We start from the raw sequence: 15,169 nt of genomic DNA, 5'->3' as shown, positions 1-15,169 counted from the left end.
GGCAGATCAGAGGTCTCGCTTCAGGCTGAATGCCGCCTTTGTTCAGGCAAAGATGCTGGGCTTCCAGCGCTCAGTGATTATGCCTTTGAACCTGCCCGTCCCGCGGGGTTTCCGAGTGGCCGCAGTGTGCGAGTGCTCAGCTCACCTGCCTGGAAGAGAGAGAGCGAAGGATAAGGCCATGCCTCCCTCGTGGAGAAGTTCGCTCCTTTCTGACACCGGCATCTATGCTGAATTGGCTTTCTCGGTTCCTATGTAACTCCCAGTCTCAGACTGGGGCAGGTCCTAAGAAGATAACCAGCTCTGTGCCCAAGCTGACACCCACACTGCCCTCTGCAGGCCCTCTGCTCCTGCTTGCACGCCTCTTGTGACAGGGAGCTCATTACTCGTATTCCTTGTTTGCACAGGTCTGACTGCACTGAGCCAGATCTGCCCCCATCAGTTCAACTCCCCGACCCACCCCTTGGTTCACATGGGAGCAGTCAAATCTCTAGTGCTGCAGCCTGTCTCTGTCAGGGAAGAATAGCGATGGCTAAGCTTCACAGAGCGTGGGAAGCATCCCCTTTCTCCAAGAAATGTCCCCCTTGCCACCTCTGGGACACTGGATTTGCAGGGGAGAAAGGATTCAACTGTGCTGCTCTCCGTGCGGCTGCACTGTACCGTCGGGGGAAGGGTCGCTGTCAGCCCATTCAGGAAACCTGGCGGCCCCAGCTCCGGGCCTGGCTCAGTGCTGCTGGCCATTTAGTCGCGTGGGGCTGAGTCACAGGGGAGGGGGGCGAGGTCCGGCCTGGGCACTGGGAGAGGGAGGTGCAGGAAAAGCCCGATAGAACACTGGGTGGGATTGTGAGGGGGTGGGAAAGAGCGAGGATTATGAGAGGCCATGGGAAACAGGTGAGCCAGGTTGAGGAAGGCTTCCTGGAGGAGGTGATATCCGGCCTGAGCCTCGAAGGATGGATAGGAGCCACCTGCTAGAAAGGTGTGGAGGAAAGAACGCGGGAGGTGCCTGGGAGGAGCTGGGCGGAGAGGGGCATTTTGACAAGGGCCGCTGGGAACTTTGTTTGGCCTTCACCCCCCAGGAGAGGGGAGGCCCGGCCCAGCCACAGCTGCCATCCTTAGACTGCGAGTCTAGCTGGGGAGACAGAACAGAGGGACCCCAGTGAGTGAGCAGGTCCCTGAAATCCTGGCTCTGCCACTGCCTGGCTCGGGGCCCACCTCTCTGAGCCTCAGTTTCCCCATCTGTGAAGTGGAGACAAAGGACCCACCTCCCCGAGCTGCTGCAGGGAGTTGAGCGAGAGTCTGGAGGTGCCAGGAGGGCTGGGGAGCAGCCTCCCTGAGCTTGTTTCCCCACCTGGAAACTAGTCCCCGTCGCAAGGGGGAGTTGTCACCAGGGCTCTGTAAGCTGAGCCACGGCCCAAGGGGGCAGCTTCTTGTGCCCTTCCCGATGATTCTGGTGGATTCCTTGCCCTGGAGTAGCACTCGGGTCAGGGGAGGTGTTAATGGGCCCCAGAGATGTTTCTCCTGGACTCTGGGGGCGTCTGCCTCAAGTTAAACGGCTGCCTGGTGGGGAGGTTTGCACTTGGTGGGTTCTTGATCTGCCAGGGCGCGCGCGGATGACAAGGAAGTCACAGTGGTCTGTAGAGCGTGCTAAAGGTCCCGGCTTCACCGCTCAGCACAGAAACCTGACAGACGGACCTTGTATTTTCAGCCTTAAAAAAGCGGTACTGTTCCTGCTATAAACATGCATGTCCATTCAGGACGCGTGTTTATACCTGTTAGGTCAGATCACCTTTGAGACAAGAGGATGTGCGTTTCACATGTGATCAGGGTTGTGTATAAAGCAGCCGTCCATCTTAAATGTGATTTTGAACAGTCTTTTATATCATAAAAGGAGTACATACCCGTAGGGAACATTTGGACAATTCTGAAAAGTACAAAATAAAGTCCACGGCTCCCCGCCCGAGCCAGAGCCCTGGAGCCTGCCCTCTGACCGCACACCCTGCCATGTCCGCCTTGTGGGCTGGACCTGGACCTGGGCTGACCGCTGGCCTCAGGACCTGGCACTTCAGGATGTTTTTCACGAGAGACGGCTGCCCAGAGGAGGCCAGGCCCAGCAGCTGCCGTCTGTCTGGAACCAGGTGGCTTCAGTTAACGCTCATGTCCCCCTGGGAGGGGCCTCGGCACGGCGGCGGTAGACGGGCGGGGCCGCGCGGGGGCTGGGGTAGAGGATGCTGCTGGAGACTCCGTCCTCAGAGGTGTTCTCAGTCCAGCGTCCCAAGAGCCCCCAGCCCAGGTAGCAGGGGGTGCTTTGGGGATCAGCTCGTCTGTTTAGCCTTTGAGTTGGGTCTGGACGGACAGGCAGGACTGAGGGCGCAGACGGGCACACAGAGCGTGGGGTGACGAGGTCAGGGATGTTCCAGAGGTCACCTGGACGGGGCGGGAGGGCGACCAGGGCTCTGGCTGGGGTCTCCACTTGGGGGGCTGATGGCAAAGCCAGGGTATCTTCTGCTCTTCCGCCAGCTGCTGCTGGTGGAACCCTGGCCTGGAGGGAGGGAAGGGTTCCCAGCTTCACGCTTCCGGGGGGGGGGGGGTGACCTGGCCGGTCCCCGCTCCAGGACCTTCCATCAGAGCCCAGCCAGCAAGTGCCCGTGGGGATGGAGCAGAGGCCCCAGGCCCCCCCACCCCGTCCCCTGTCCCCGTCCAGGCTCTGCTATGAGCTGCACGCTCCCCTGCCGGAGAAGCAAAGTGGGGCGTGTCTCTCTTTCAATTATAGTGGGTGGCCGCACCTATGATCACAATGACATTCTGTTCCACTGCCGTGGAAACCTCAGGGAGTGGGGGCCAGTGTGCGGAAGGGCGTCTAGGCAGGATTCTCCAGGCTCCGGAGCCTCCCCGAGAGCTGCTGCCCCCCTCCCACGGAGAACGCCAGCTCTGCCCAGAGCGGGCTGGGCGCTGGTGCCAGGCCGGCCCCCGGAGGAGCCCAGAGTGAATGGCGCTGAAAGCTGAGAGAAGCAGCCCTTGGGCAGGACCGGACCCCCGGGGAGGGAGATGAGTGTCCCAGGGCGTAACCATCCCGGTTCCTGGTTCCTGAGCCCCACGCTGGGCTCCTGGTGCCGCCACAGCTCCTTCCGTCCCCCCAGCAGCCTTGTGAGGGGGGTTCTGGCCTCATGCCCATTGTACAGATGTAGAAACTGAGGCTGGAGGTCAGGGATTGACTGGGTACCATCACTCTGAGCTGGGGGAGCCCTGCTGGAAGGAAGGGAGGGAGGGAGGGAACCGGCTGGGGAGAAAGGCGCATAGAAAATGGAGAGGAACGAAGCCCCTTCCAGGCCTGCCACCTCCACCAGGTCATGGGGGGAGTAGTCAGTGAGAGCCTGCCCGCCCAGGGCACACACAGTGGCTGGATCTCACAGCATCCCTGCGGATGAGGTGCGTTCACCCCAAATTGCAGATGACGTTTCGGAGGCTCAGGCAGGCTGCCCGAGGGGTCCAGGGCCACACAGCTGTCTGAGGTCACAGCCCCCCGGGGCAGTGGCTGTCCCAGGACGCTGGGCCAAGGTGGGCTCCCCTCCACTCGGCAGTAGCCGGGTGGCAGTGCGGCCCAGTGGACGCTCCACAGGCCGTGGGCTCGGAGCTGGACGGGGGCCAAACTTCTCCCGCCGCGTGACCTCTCTGAACCTCAGTCTCCTCTTCCGAAACCCGAGGGTGGTAGCCGGTGTCAGCCTCCTCAGAACGATCAACGGTGTATTATTGCCTGTAAAGCCCGGGCTCAGCACCAGCCCCCGTAAGGCCACGGCAGGGCCCCTAGAGACCGGGGGGCCACGGGAAGATGAAGAGAGACGGGAACCGGTGAGGACGTTGAGGCTCAGAGGAGGAAAGAGACTCGTCCAAGCTCACCCAGCACTGGTGGCTGGGGCGGGACTCACAGTCTCCCCGCGGCGCGACGGCGTTGGGAGCTCTCACGCTTTCCTGGATCACAAACCGTTTGAGAAGTGGGAGGAAGGCCTCAGACTCCCCCAGAAAACGCTCCCTTGGCACGTGCAGCCCGCAGGGGGTCCCGCACCCAGCCCCTCCTCCCCACATTTCGTCCCGCGGGTGGTGAGAACCCAGGGCCCCTCGGGAGTGTCCCCATTGCTTGGGCCTTTGTCGTTCGCTTTCAAGGAAAGAACGTCTGTTTTCTCCACGAGGCCTCGGGCCACGCCCTCTGCCCCCATTGTCTCCTCCGTCCCGCAGTCCCGCGCTGAGTCCCCGTGCTTCTCCTCCAGGGGACGGCTACTACCTGGCCGTGGGCGGGGCCGTGGCCCAGCACAACTGGTCCCACATCAGCACGGTGCTGCAGGACTGGAAGTTCCGGTGCCAGCTTGTCGACAGCACCGAGGACCTGGGCCTGATCAGCGTCCAGGGCCCAGCCAGGTGAGGAGAGGACGGGGAGCCACGCACCTGGGCGCACCCGGGCCCTGGGCCCTCGTCCCTCTATCTGGGGCCCGGGGCAGACCCACGTGCGGCCTCAGAATGGGACATGGTGGTCAGTGAGCTCAACGTGCCGGCGACCTCAGAGAGGCCGCGCCAGAAAGATGCTTTCCGAAGCGCTAGAATACAGAAAAGCCCTTAGTAAAAGCCTCAGACCGAACCTGACTGTGAATCAGTAGGTGAGGATTCAGTGGTCACGGAAGGGCCAACGAGGGTGTGTCTCTGGACAGCGGATACAGACGAAGGGTCATGTACGCCATCTCTAGGTGGGCAGAGCCAGACTGGGGTTCCACGTGCTACCTGGGCTCAGAATAACGCTCTACACCGAGAGGTTGCCTGCTCCTCCCTAAACACCTCCAACGACCAGGTCTACAGACGAGCGTTCACTCCTGAATTCATCCTGTGAGCGTTTACGGAGCTGTGTTCCCACCCGTGAGGAATCAGCTCCTGGAAAGCCCTCGGGTTCTAGCTTGTGCGTGTGGCCACAGGACGGTCTTAGGCAAGGGGGCACCTGAGCAGCTGTGCACGTTGGGAAGATCCCTCTGGCTGCGCTTCGGAGAGGGGACCGGGGGGTCGGGGATGAGAGGGGAAGCACAGCGTGTTAACATCGACCAGTCAGGCGCCTGGGATGCGCCAGCATCTCCTCCCATCCTGGTCGTTGCCCTCTGAGGTGCCTAGAAGTCTTTTTATTCTTATTGGTGAAGAAGAGAGGACGCTGCGCCTCCAGCCAGGTTTATCCCAAAGCTAACGCTTCGGTGAAGCACGGCCGTGTCCGCGGGACATGCCTGTCAGCCCAGGGTCGCGCCAGGGTCCCCAGCCAGTGCGCTCAGACGCCGCCACTGGGTCCATTTTCCCTGGTTCTTTGGAGCTGACCAAGCCTGCAGCACCCCAGCTGGGTCCCGGACTGGCGGACCTCCCCTCCCGGGCGGAGTCGTAGCCGGCTCTGCGTGTGCACCATCTCGCACAGAGGCACACGGCAGACACGTGGTACGCGCTCTCTGAATCACGGCTGGTTGTGTACCTTCACCATCAAGTGTTGGCCTTCAGGCTTCTCATGAAAACCAGTATTTATTAGGGGGCCCTTGGAGGGGTCTCTGCGGAAAATGAGGGGTCAAGGCTTGGAGCTCTCTGAAGGGACAGTGTTTCGGCAGAGGAGGCGGCAGGTGCAAAGGCCCTGTGGCAGGAGGAAAAAAGACAGTGAGGCCAGGGCCATAGGAGACGTGCTCAGAGGGCAATGGAGGCGAGAGCCTACAGGTGCAGAGGCTGCTCCTCCAGGAGAGGGAACTGAGCAGAACAAGGGCCTTAACGGGGTCTCTGATTCTGGGCCGGGGGGTAGGAGGCCGGCAGGTGCGAGGAGCCTCAGGGGCCAGGTGAAGCAGGGATTCTGAGCAGGGAGTGATGAGCCGTGTCCAGGTGGTCAATGGGTCCAGTGTGTGGGGTTCCTCTCCCGAGGTGAGCCCGACCTCCGCACCTCTGGGCTGAACGGGGGTGGGCGTCCTGGTCTTCTGAGCTCAAGGCCATCCTCGGAAGCCTCAGCTTCATCGCCACTGCGACCTCGGACAGGGAGTGGGCTATTTTTGGTTTGGTGGTGGCGGTGTGGAGGGGGGGTGAGTGGGCAGGGGAGGGAGGAATACCAGACAGACAGATCAAGGTGTGGCCCCGGGAGGACAGGCCAGCCTCTTGCAGCCTCATTAGAAGCTGCTCAAGGAGGGTGGCAAGTGACGGCTGCCAGGGCAGGAAGACAAGCTCTCCTCCTCCTGGTAACTTCTTAACTTTCTCCCCCAAATCGTCCTCGCTCTTTCAAAAATAACCCAAAGTTTCTTGTATGAATAATAATGTTACCAGCACCGCTGATAAGGGCTAACCTTTCTGAGTTGTTACGTGGAAAGCATTCAGCGTGGCAGCTGGACCACGGGAGATGCTGTATGACCTGCTGACCCCAATAGAACTTTCTGGAAACATTCCATAATTGGTGGTCCGGTACAGTAGCCACTAAGCTGTATGTGGCCACTGAGGCCTTGAAATGTGGCAGTGAGACAGAATTTTTTACCTTAATTAACAAGCTCAAGAGGCCACACGTGACTGGGGGAGACACGGCGGGGGACGGTGATCGCCATTGTAGCCATTAATGCCACGGTGCCCGGCCTGTGCTTTCTGGCGGCTGCCCCACTCACAAGGGCCCCGTGAGGTGGCATCGCTGTCCTCGTGGAGCGGACGAGGGCACCGAGGCGAGGTTGGGGTGGGAGTGAGTGAAGGAAGCAGGACCTGAACCTGGTCTCTGACTGGAGCCGGTACCCTCCAGTGCTACCTGCTGCCCCTTGGCAGAGGGACAGCCTCCTGCACCCCGGCCCGTGCTTGGTGCCCAGGCTGGGGTACCCCGGGTGCTGCTAAGGCCACCCTGGCCCCGGGTGGCAGCTCCAGCCTTCTTTCTCCTTCCCGTGCTGGGAAGACCAGGAGCAGCCCTGGCCCCATCCGCCCAGGGCTGCAGAGAGGATGGGCTTCTTAAGGACTGGGTGTGGATTCTCCGGGGGCTGGCACCACGTGGCTGCTGGGATGTTACATAAGGATCTTGACACACTGCAGCATGCTGGGCACCTCGGGCAGGCGTGGGCGGGCAGCTCCGGGCACCGCGGGGCTGGGGATTCGTGTCAGAAGCGTTTCCGGGCACTGGCTGGGGCCCCTGCGAGGCAGCAATGGTGGGGCTGTCTCCTGACAAAGGGGAGCTGCCCTGCAGTGCAAAGCCAGTCCATTTTCAATCAGCCCCGTTTACCGGTCGCCCTCTCTGTGCCGGGCATAGGGGCCCTGTTGGCACGGAGCTCCTGGGTCAGTGGGGGCAAGTATCAATACAACCAGTGTGAGAGGTACCCTGGCAGGAGACGTATCAGGGCTGTAAGCTCAGACCGGGGGCAGTGTGGGGTGGGGGGGGCGGCGGGAACCTGACCCAGACTCAGGGAATCAGGGAGGGCTTCTTGTAGGAGGTGACAGATGCACCAAGACCTGAAGGATAACAAAAGTTTAAACTGGGGCCGGGGCACCCGGTGGAAACGTGCAGGGGAGCAAGAGTCAGCTAAGTCCTGGAGGGAGGCAAGGGGCACGGCGCCCAGGAATTGAAGGTTTCCATGGGCACCGAGAGGTCTCAGGTAACCCATCCAGCATGAGAGCCAGACTGCCAGACCCGGCAGGGCAGGGGAGGTGAGGAGGGCGGGCTCTGCCCTCGGGGGCCTGTGGCATGAGGGGGCGTTAGCTGGTTAGATAACTGCCCCAGGCCTCGGTTCCCGCATCTGAGAAAGGAGAGCTTGTGAGCGCTCATCTCTGAGTCTCTGCGCACGGCTTGGCTGTTCCTGTCACTGTTCCTGATGAAGGTGCCTTTCTTATCTGACTGGATTTGGGGGGCGTCTCCCTCTTGGTGTGTTTTATTAATAGCGTGTTTGTTGGCGGTCTGCCCCGTGAGGACGGGGCCTCGTCCTGCTCACTGCCGTGTGCCCAGTGCCTCTCCAGCCCGGGCCACGCACCCAGGAGGGCTGGGCAGGTGTTTGTTGACCGACTGACCGACCGACCTTGTTCTCGCTCACAGCCGGGCCATCCTCCAGGAAGTGCTCGATGCAGACCTGAGCAATGAGGCCTTCCCGCTCTTCACTCACCAGCTGGTGAGAGCCGCCGGGCACCTGGTAGGTACCACCTGGCCGCTGTCCCCTGGGCTGTAGGGGGGCAGCAGCCGCAAGGGAACAAACCTGGGGCTTGGGAGTCGTGTGCCCTCGGGGACGTCTGTGGACCTACCTCCCTGGACCCTGGTTCCCTCCTGTGAAGTGGGGACCACGTGTCCTGCCCACGGGCTGTTAGGGCCTCAGATGAGGAACGGGGGTCAAAGCCGGGTATCACCCGTGCCCCACCCAGTGTCTGGCGCGCGCTGAGGGGCGCAGCCCCAAGCTTCTGCCGGGGACCTGCCACCTGTGAAGGCTCCCCCAGCGTCCCGTCCTCAGAGGCAAGTGCACGCCCTCCCAGAGCGGGGCATTCCCTGCGCCTCCTTGGAGATGACAGCTCTGGGGGCAGCCAAGCAATCACGCTGCTCCAGAGGCCTGCGTGTCCTGAGGAGGCGGCCGGTCCTCTGGGGTGTCCCCCCTTCCCAGCACCCCACATCGCGGGAGAGGGGAGGGGCCGCTCGGGGTGCACCGCCAGGCCCCGGGGAGCGCCCCCTGCCCGTCCCCCAGCTCCAGCAGGCCGGGTCCCAGGACCGGAAGCTTCTGAGACTGTGGACAGTATCAGGGCTGCTGCGGACTCAGTGTCCTCAGAGATGCTGGGGCCGGGGTCCCGGGTCCAGCTCTGGGCAGGCCCTACTCCTGGCGCGTGGTGTGCTCTTTGGAAAATGGGCAGCGCAGTCCCCACCCTGACTTCCCGAGGGCAAAAGGGTCAGGAGTAACCTCAAGGTCAAAGTAAGCTCAGCCGCTGTCAGCCGAGGGCTCGCAAGGCACCAGGCACTATTCAAAGCACCTGACTCGCGAGTACTGTCCCACTCCATACTCACGACAGCGTGGAAGGTTCTAGCATGGGCTTCTCAGCCTCAGCGCTATCGATGACATTGTGGAACAGATATTCTGACGGGGCAGGGGGCGCAGCCCGGGCGTTGCAGCGCGGACCAGCGTCCCTGGCCTTCACCCACCTGACGCCAGGGGCCCCCCCAGATGTGACAACCAGACATGTGTCCAGACGTGACCATGCGTCCCCAGAGGCAGAACTGCCATGGCAGGGGAGAGGGGTGGGGCAGGGGAGGAGGTGCTGCTCTCTGACTGCCCCCTGAGCAGGTGTCAGTCACAGCCAGGTGCATTGAGCAAGGTCTTACAGCAGATGTAGGAAATGTTACCCCCAGGACGGATGTTTCCCTGAATTGAGCCCAGAGAAGTTAGATGGACTGCTCAAGGCCCCCCAGCTAATGAAACATAAAAAGCACATGAATATGTGTCAGTAACTCGGAGGTGGCCTTAAGGAGGGGGTGGGTGGACAGACAGCCGGATTCGGGGGCACTTCCCCCTCTTCTACTTCCTTCTTGTTCATCTGGGGGGTTTGGGGGGGAAAGTGCTAAGGGATGTTTGTGATCCTGGCCTGCAGAGGGGCTGGAGGTCGGAGGAATCTAGGTCCCGTTAGCAAGTAAACAATGTTTCAATGACATCAGAAAGGAGGCTGCCAGGAGAAACCAGATAAAAGCAGCTCTGCAGAGCCGAGGAGCGCTGGCCCGGCTCTGGTCTGCCTTCCCTCTCTGGAGGCTGTGCTGGGGGGCAGGAAACTGGGGATGTCTCTGTCTAGCTTGCTTCCTGCCTGATTGGTACAAAGCCGCCTGCCGGGACCAGAGAGGGCGTGCGTTTTGAGAGAATGGCACAGCTCCACCCCAGGCCACAGTGGCCTCTGGCCTGCCCCGACTGCAGCTCTGGCCCTCTCGGCCCCCGTGGGGTCCGTGCAGCACCCAGCCCCATCTGGGGCGGGGTTCTGACTTGTAAAGTGGGAGGGGGAGCTGGGAGCTTGGCGTTGGCTCAGCCTGTGTGTGGTTCCGGGGTTCGTGTGGGAGAGACCAGTGGCGAACGCTGCCCCTGCCAGCCAAGGGTCTCTCCAGCGAGGCACCTGGGCCTTAGTCTTGGACAATGGGCTGCAGTGGGGGCTGACCCTTCCCGGCCCTGGCTGCCGCCCCAGCCCAGGCCTGGCCCACGGCCGTCTGGCTGCACGTTGGCCTCCAGGAGCCGGGCTGGGCCAGGGCTCTGGCCGGTGGAAGCAGAGGCCAGACTCCAGGATGAACTCCTGCATGGAGTAACAGGCACAGGTCAGGGGCCACGGGGTGGGAGACGTGGGGTGCAGGACATACACAGGCTGCTTCTCTCCACCGCCTCCTCCGGAACTGGCTTACTGGTTTGGTCAAAAGCACCGTATTGCTCGTTTCTCGGTTTCCAACCACGGTACGCAGTGCGCAGGGCCCGGGTGCAGACCTCCCCACTGACATGACCCCTTCGGGCGTGACCCTTGACCTCTCTGAGACTTCCCTTTCTCACCTGCCACAGAGTCTGGCTGAAGAGTTGATGGGCTGCTTCACTATAAACAGGGAATATTAGTAAAGTAAGAACAAACAAAAACCCCTCTAATTCCAGCAGAGAGAAAGCCAAGGTTGACACTGTATTTCCTTCCATCTTCTTTCCCTAATCTCCTGCCTGTAAATTTTAAAACAGAAGCACCATCCCATATACCTAGTTTGCACATTTGGCTTTATTCTCTTACTGAGTTGTGATAGTTTTCCTGTTCCTTGAAATACTGTCTGAGAAGCACTTTGGATGTCGTGTCATCCTCTCCATAAGCAGGACATTTGGTTGGGCTGGTTTTTCTCCTTGGAACAGCCCTGTGATGGGCTTCCCTCGATGGTGGGGCCTTTTATGACTCTGATTATTGACCTATGACGCGTTCCTCAGAACCAGAACCCAGAGACAGAGGTGTACCAGGGCCGTGGTCCCGGCCTGCCTGGCCGTTCAGCAGTCATTTGGTATTTTCTGTCCCATAGGCCTTTGGGGCAGGGTCGGGGAGAAGCGCAGAGCTTTCCAAGGCCAGTCGCTCCCTGAGGGGTTTGGCCCATCGGCTCATATTCGGCCAATGTGGATGCCCGGCCGAGTTCTAGCATCCCTTCTAAACCCAAGGTTCTACCCCAATGCTGAGCTCCCCAACACTCTCCCTAGAATTAATTCTGGACATGTCGGCTCAGATCAGGGCTCTGGGATGGAAGACACGGGCCTGGCCCTCCGCAGGCTCACAGCCCAGCTGAGCTTGGGGGGCAGGAAGGGCGCTGCTGCCCTAGCCCAGCCTGCGTTGGAGCGAGGGCCTGGGTGGTGAGAGGAGCCGCCACTGCTCAGCAGCTGACATGGGAGTGAAGAGGGCCCCAGGAAGACGTCTGCAGGAGGAATCCAGCCCTGCCTTGGCGACCGCGCCTTCTCCTGAGGGCCCCAAAGGCTAGGCTCTGGCTCCTTGGTGTCAATGTTACGGTTTTTGCTGACCTCACAGTGACCCAAGCCACAAGTCCCCAGACAGTCCAAGCCAGGGGCACAAAGGCCTTCGCATCCACCGGCCAGCAAAAGGGATGGGGAAGTCAGCTGCCAGCAGGACTTGGGCCGTGGGAGCTGGGGCTGGCCACTGCCCTGGCCCCCACCCAAGGTGGCCTCACAGGCAGGCGGGGAGGTGGGACCCGGGTCAGCCCGGGACCCGGGGGGCCGGGAGCACCATCACCGCAGTGCCCAGCAGAGCGGGGGGCAGCAGGCCTGGCTTCTGGTCCTGCCCCGGCCTCTGTGGAACCACCTCTGTGGGTCTCAGTTTCCCCGTCTGTGGCACAGAGTTTACACAACGACCAGACTCTTTTCTGGCCCGTCCTGAAAGTCTGTCCAGATATCCTGCATGCTCTCGGGATCCAGGGGGAATTTCATGTTCTCCTAAACAATATCAGCATGTGTTGACACCAGTTCCATCACTGTTGGGATGCTGGGCCCGGAGCTCGGGGCCAAGTCTTTATGGGAGATCATTGGACGCCAGCCAACCAGATGCAGGAGAGGAATATGTGTGTCTGAGTCATCGGGAAGGCCTCCGGGTCACGAGGGATATGCCGAATGACGAGGGTCAGAGCCCAGAACCACAGATCCCGCCTGAGGGTGGGTGAGCAGGACCCCGCCGCCGCCCACAGGGACCCACACTCACGGCAAACGCGTGGGTGGGCGACCGTGGCTGAGCAGTGCCACCGGCCGGGCAGTGTCCTCTGCGGAGCAGTGCCGTTGTTTTGCAATAATTCTGTGACGCTTGGACCAGCCCCAGGCTTGCAAGATCCTTGCATTCCTAGAGGAAGAACAGGGGGCGGGAGCTGTCCCCTTGGCAGCCAGCTGACCGGATGTCCTCAAGGCCAGAGAGGTTCCCAGTGAAAGCCTGCTCCTGGCCTGGTTCCCAGGGGAGACGCGGTGTCTCCCTGACTCAGCCAAGGACGGGGGCCCCTTCTGGAAAGCAGCAGGTGCTGGGCTAGGATCTCATCTCTAGGCAAGGTGATAAAGCGATTTTTTTCTGAAAATTAATGGCAGGTCCAGAGGAAATTGAATTTCTTTTCCTGACTGTGTGTGTCCTTGCTGTGGCACCATTCAGATTCAGTCAGTCTGGGATGGAACATTCTCCCACCCCCACGCGTTGTGCAGACAGAGGCGGGATGCCCATACCTTCACGGAGCCTGTGTTTGCCAGCTGGGTTTTAGCCGTCGCCTAAGAAGTCGCTTTGCACAACTTGTGCAAATTCACCTCTGTCCTAGAGAGCCAGGGGTGGTGTGTAGCTGAGAGACATGGTGGCCGATGCCACTATCCAGGGGTGTCCCGTTGGGGGCAGTGACAGCTTCTTGCCCTGAAAGTATAAGGACAAGGTGTGGCTGGAATGGGGTTGGGTGGCTTAGAGGGACTCCCGGGAGCGCGTGCTTCAGAGATTCTGGAAGCTCCTCCAGGGCAGAACCCCACCCCTTCTCGGCAAGGATGTTCTGATCGTGCAGCCCCTGCCGTTGTCTGTAGGGGCAGACGGGGTCTTTCTGGGGGTGGTCCATAGTGTTTACCACCTGCTTGGAATCTGTGGCTCTGTTTTTGATCCTCTGAGACAGCCAAGTTTGTGACGTGTGGTTTGAGCATCACACCTTTTATTTATTCAGAATCTTTGAAAATTGGTTTCCAGTCACCATCCCCCCATCACCATCACCACCATCATTATCACCATCAACACCATCACCATCAACACCATCACCATCATTATCACCATCAACACCATCAACACCATCACCACCACCACCACCATCACCACCATCACCACCACCACCATCACCATCATTATCACCATCAACACCATCACCACCATCATTATCACCATCACCATCACCACCACCATCACCACCACCATCATTATCACCATCACCATCACCACCACCATCGCCACTGTCACCACCACCACCATCACCACCACCACCACCACCACCATCACCACCACCATCATTATCACCATCACCACCACCACCACCATCACCACCACCACCACCACCACCATTATCACCATCACCACCACCACCACCATCACCACCACCATCATTATCACCATCACCACCATCACCACCACCACCATCACCACCACCATCATTATCACCATCACCATCACCACCACCATCGCCACCGTCACCATCACCATCATTATCACCATCACCACCTCCACCATCACCACCACCATCACCATCACCACCACCACCATCACCATCATAATCACCACCACCACCACCACCAATATCACCACCATCACCACCACCATCATCACTGCCACCACCACCGCTTCCACCACCACCATACTGCCATCAACCTTGCTACCACAAACATCGTCCTCACCAACCACTATCTTTACTACCGCCATTACCTTCACCTCCACCATCACCAGTGGTCTGGTGAAGGTGGTCCCTCACCAGAACTACCAGCACCACCGTAAACTAGCCCTCTGGACCAGCCTCCTAGGAGAGGTTGCACACCCCCACTGCAGGCTGTTTTTGGAATCAAGGGTGTCTTGGGGTGTCCAGAGGATTTGAAAAATGAAGACCCTTTCAACCTACTGCCAACTGGCTTCTTCCCTCTCCTGTGGATTCAGGGCTCTCGGCCCCTGCAGGGGGCTGCACATACTCTGATCCCTGCCTATACCCTGCCTCGGGAGACCCTGATATTCTCACTTATTTAAGGGGTGTTTGGACGATGTGCCCCATGAGTCGGGGGTGCTGGTACACACCCAGACTCCCCGGAAACAGGTAAAATCACCACGAGCTGACGTGATTTGAGAGAGCTTGGGCCCGTGTCTGTGGCCACATCTGCTCAAGCCTTCCTGCCGTGTCTGCCCAGAGAGGCTACTCCAGGCTTGTTCTGATGTTGCCTGCGGCCAGACATCCCACAGGGGTGACGTGGGCTCTCCTGCCTGGGGCACTCGTGTGGCCTTTGATCCAAGCTGGGGTGGGCACCTAGCACCACCCTGATTTCAGTCCTCCCCACGGAGAGCTGGCAGGAAGTTCACGGATGCACAAACGTAGAACCAAAGCCCCCAAATCCATTTTGCTGCAACCTGAACATATTCCCTCCCCCCAGAAATATTCCAGTGAGTCAGCCTAGGGCAGGGAGGGAGGACCTTCTGGTGGTGACTCCTTGCTCTGACTTACTAGCTGTGAGTCCTCCGAGCGTCTTGGGAGGTGCTCACACCAGCTCGTGAGAGCTGAGGGTTAAATCTGTAGGAAAATTAGCAAGGGGTGGTTAAACCATTGGTAGCTTGAAGTCAGCTGTAGTAGGAGTATTTCTGCCACAGAAAGTGGTAAATGCTACAGAAGAAGCCCCTGCCCCGCAAGAGTTGACTTTTGAACATTTTCTAGGACATCCCTGGGCCTTGGGCAAGTGGCTTGACCTCCCTGAGCCCCAGTTTCCTAACCTGTAAAATGGGTGTGCCAGCGGCACCCACCTCTCCGCGTAGCCAGCCTCCTGCCTGGGGCTCTATAGTGACAGTTTTGTTGACTGCTCCCGTGGGCCCTATGAGCTCTATTATCAGCCAGGATTTGAAGAAGCAGACTCAGAGGGACGTCGGTCGCCAGGGATGCAACGTTTGTGACTCATATTTAAACCTAGTAGGTGTGCGGCACCCCAGCCCAAGCTCTCAGACA

At 60.0% G+C, this 15,169-nt stretch overlaps 1 protein-coding gene across 6 annotated transcripts in view; it reads left to right on the top strand.

Annotated features, from left to right (window-relative positions):
* SARDH (sarcosine dehydrogenase) overlaps window positions 1-15,169 on the top strand; it is a 64,918-nt gene that overhangs the window by 37,298 nt on the left and 12,451 nt on the right. For all 6 annotated transcript variants that reach the window (XM_067040297.1, XM_067040294.1, XM_059073294.2 and 3 more), the window contains exons 18-19: window positions 4,260-4,407; window positions 8,039-8,132. In XM_067040297.1, coding sequence (XP_066896398.1) covers window positions 4,260-4,407; window positions 8,039-8,132 — 242 coding nt within the window. The remainder of the gene's footprint in view (window positions 1-4,259; window positions 4,408-8,038; window positions 8,133-15,169) is intronic.

This window comes from Kogia breviceps, chromosome 8, assembly GCF_026419965.1.
Source record: "Kogia breviceps isolate mKogBre1 chromosome 8, mKogBre1 haplotype 1, whole genome shotgun sequence".
Classification (NCBI taxonomy): Eukaryota; Metazoa; Chordata; class Mammalia; order Artiodactyla; family Physeteridae; genus Kogia; species Kogia breviceps.
The sequence above is the reverse complement of the archived record's forward strand: the minus strand, read 5'-3'. Positions and strand labels throughout refer to the sequence as shown.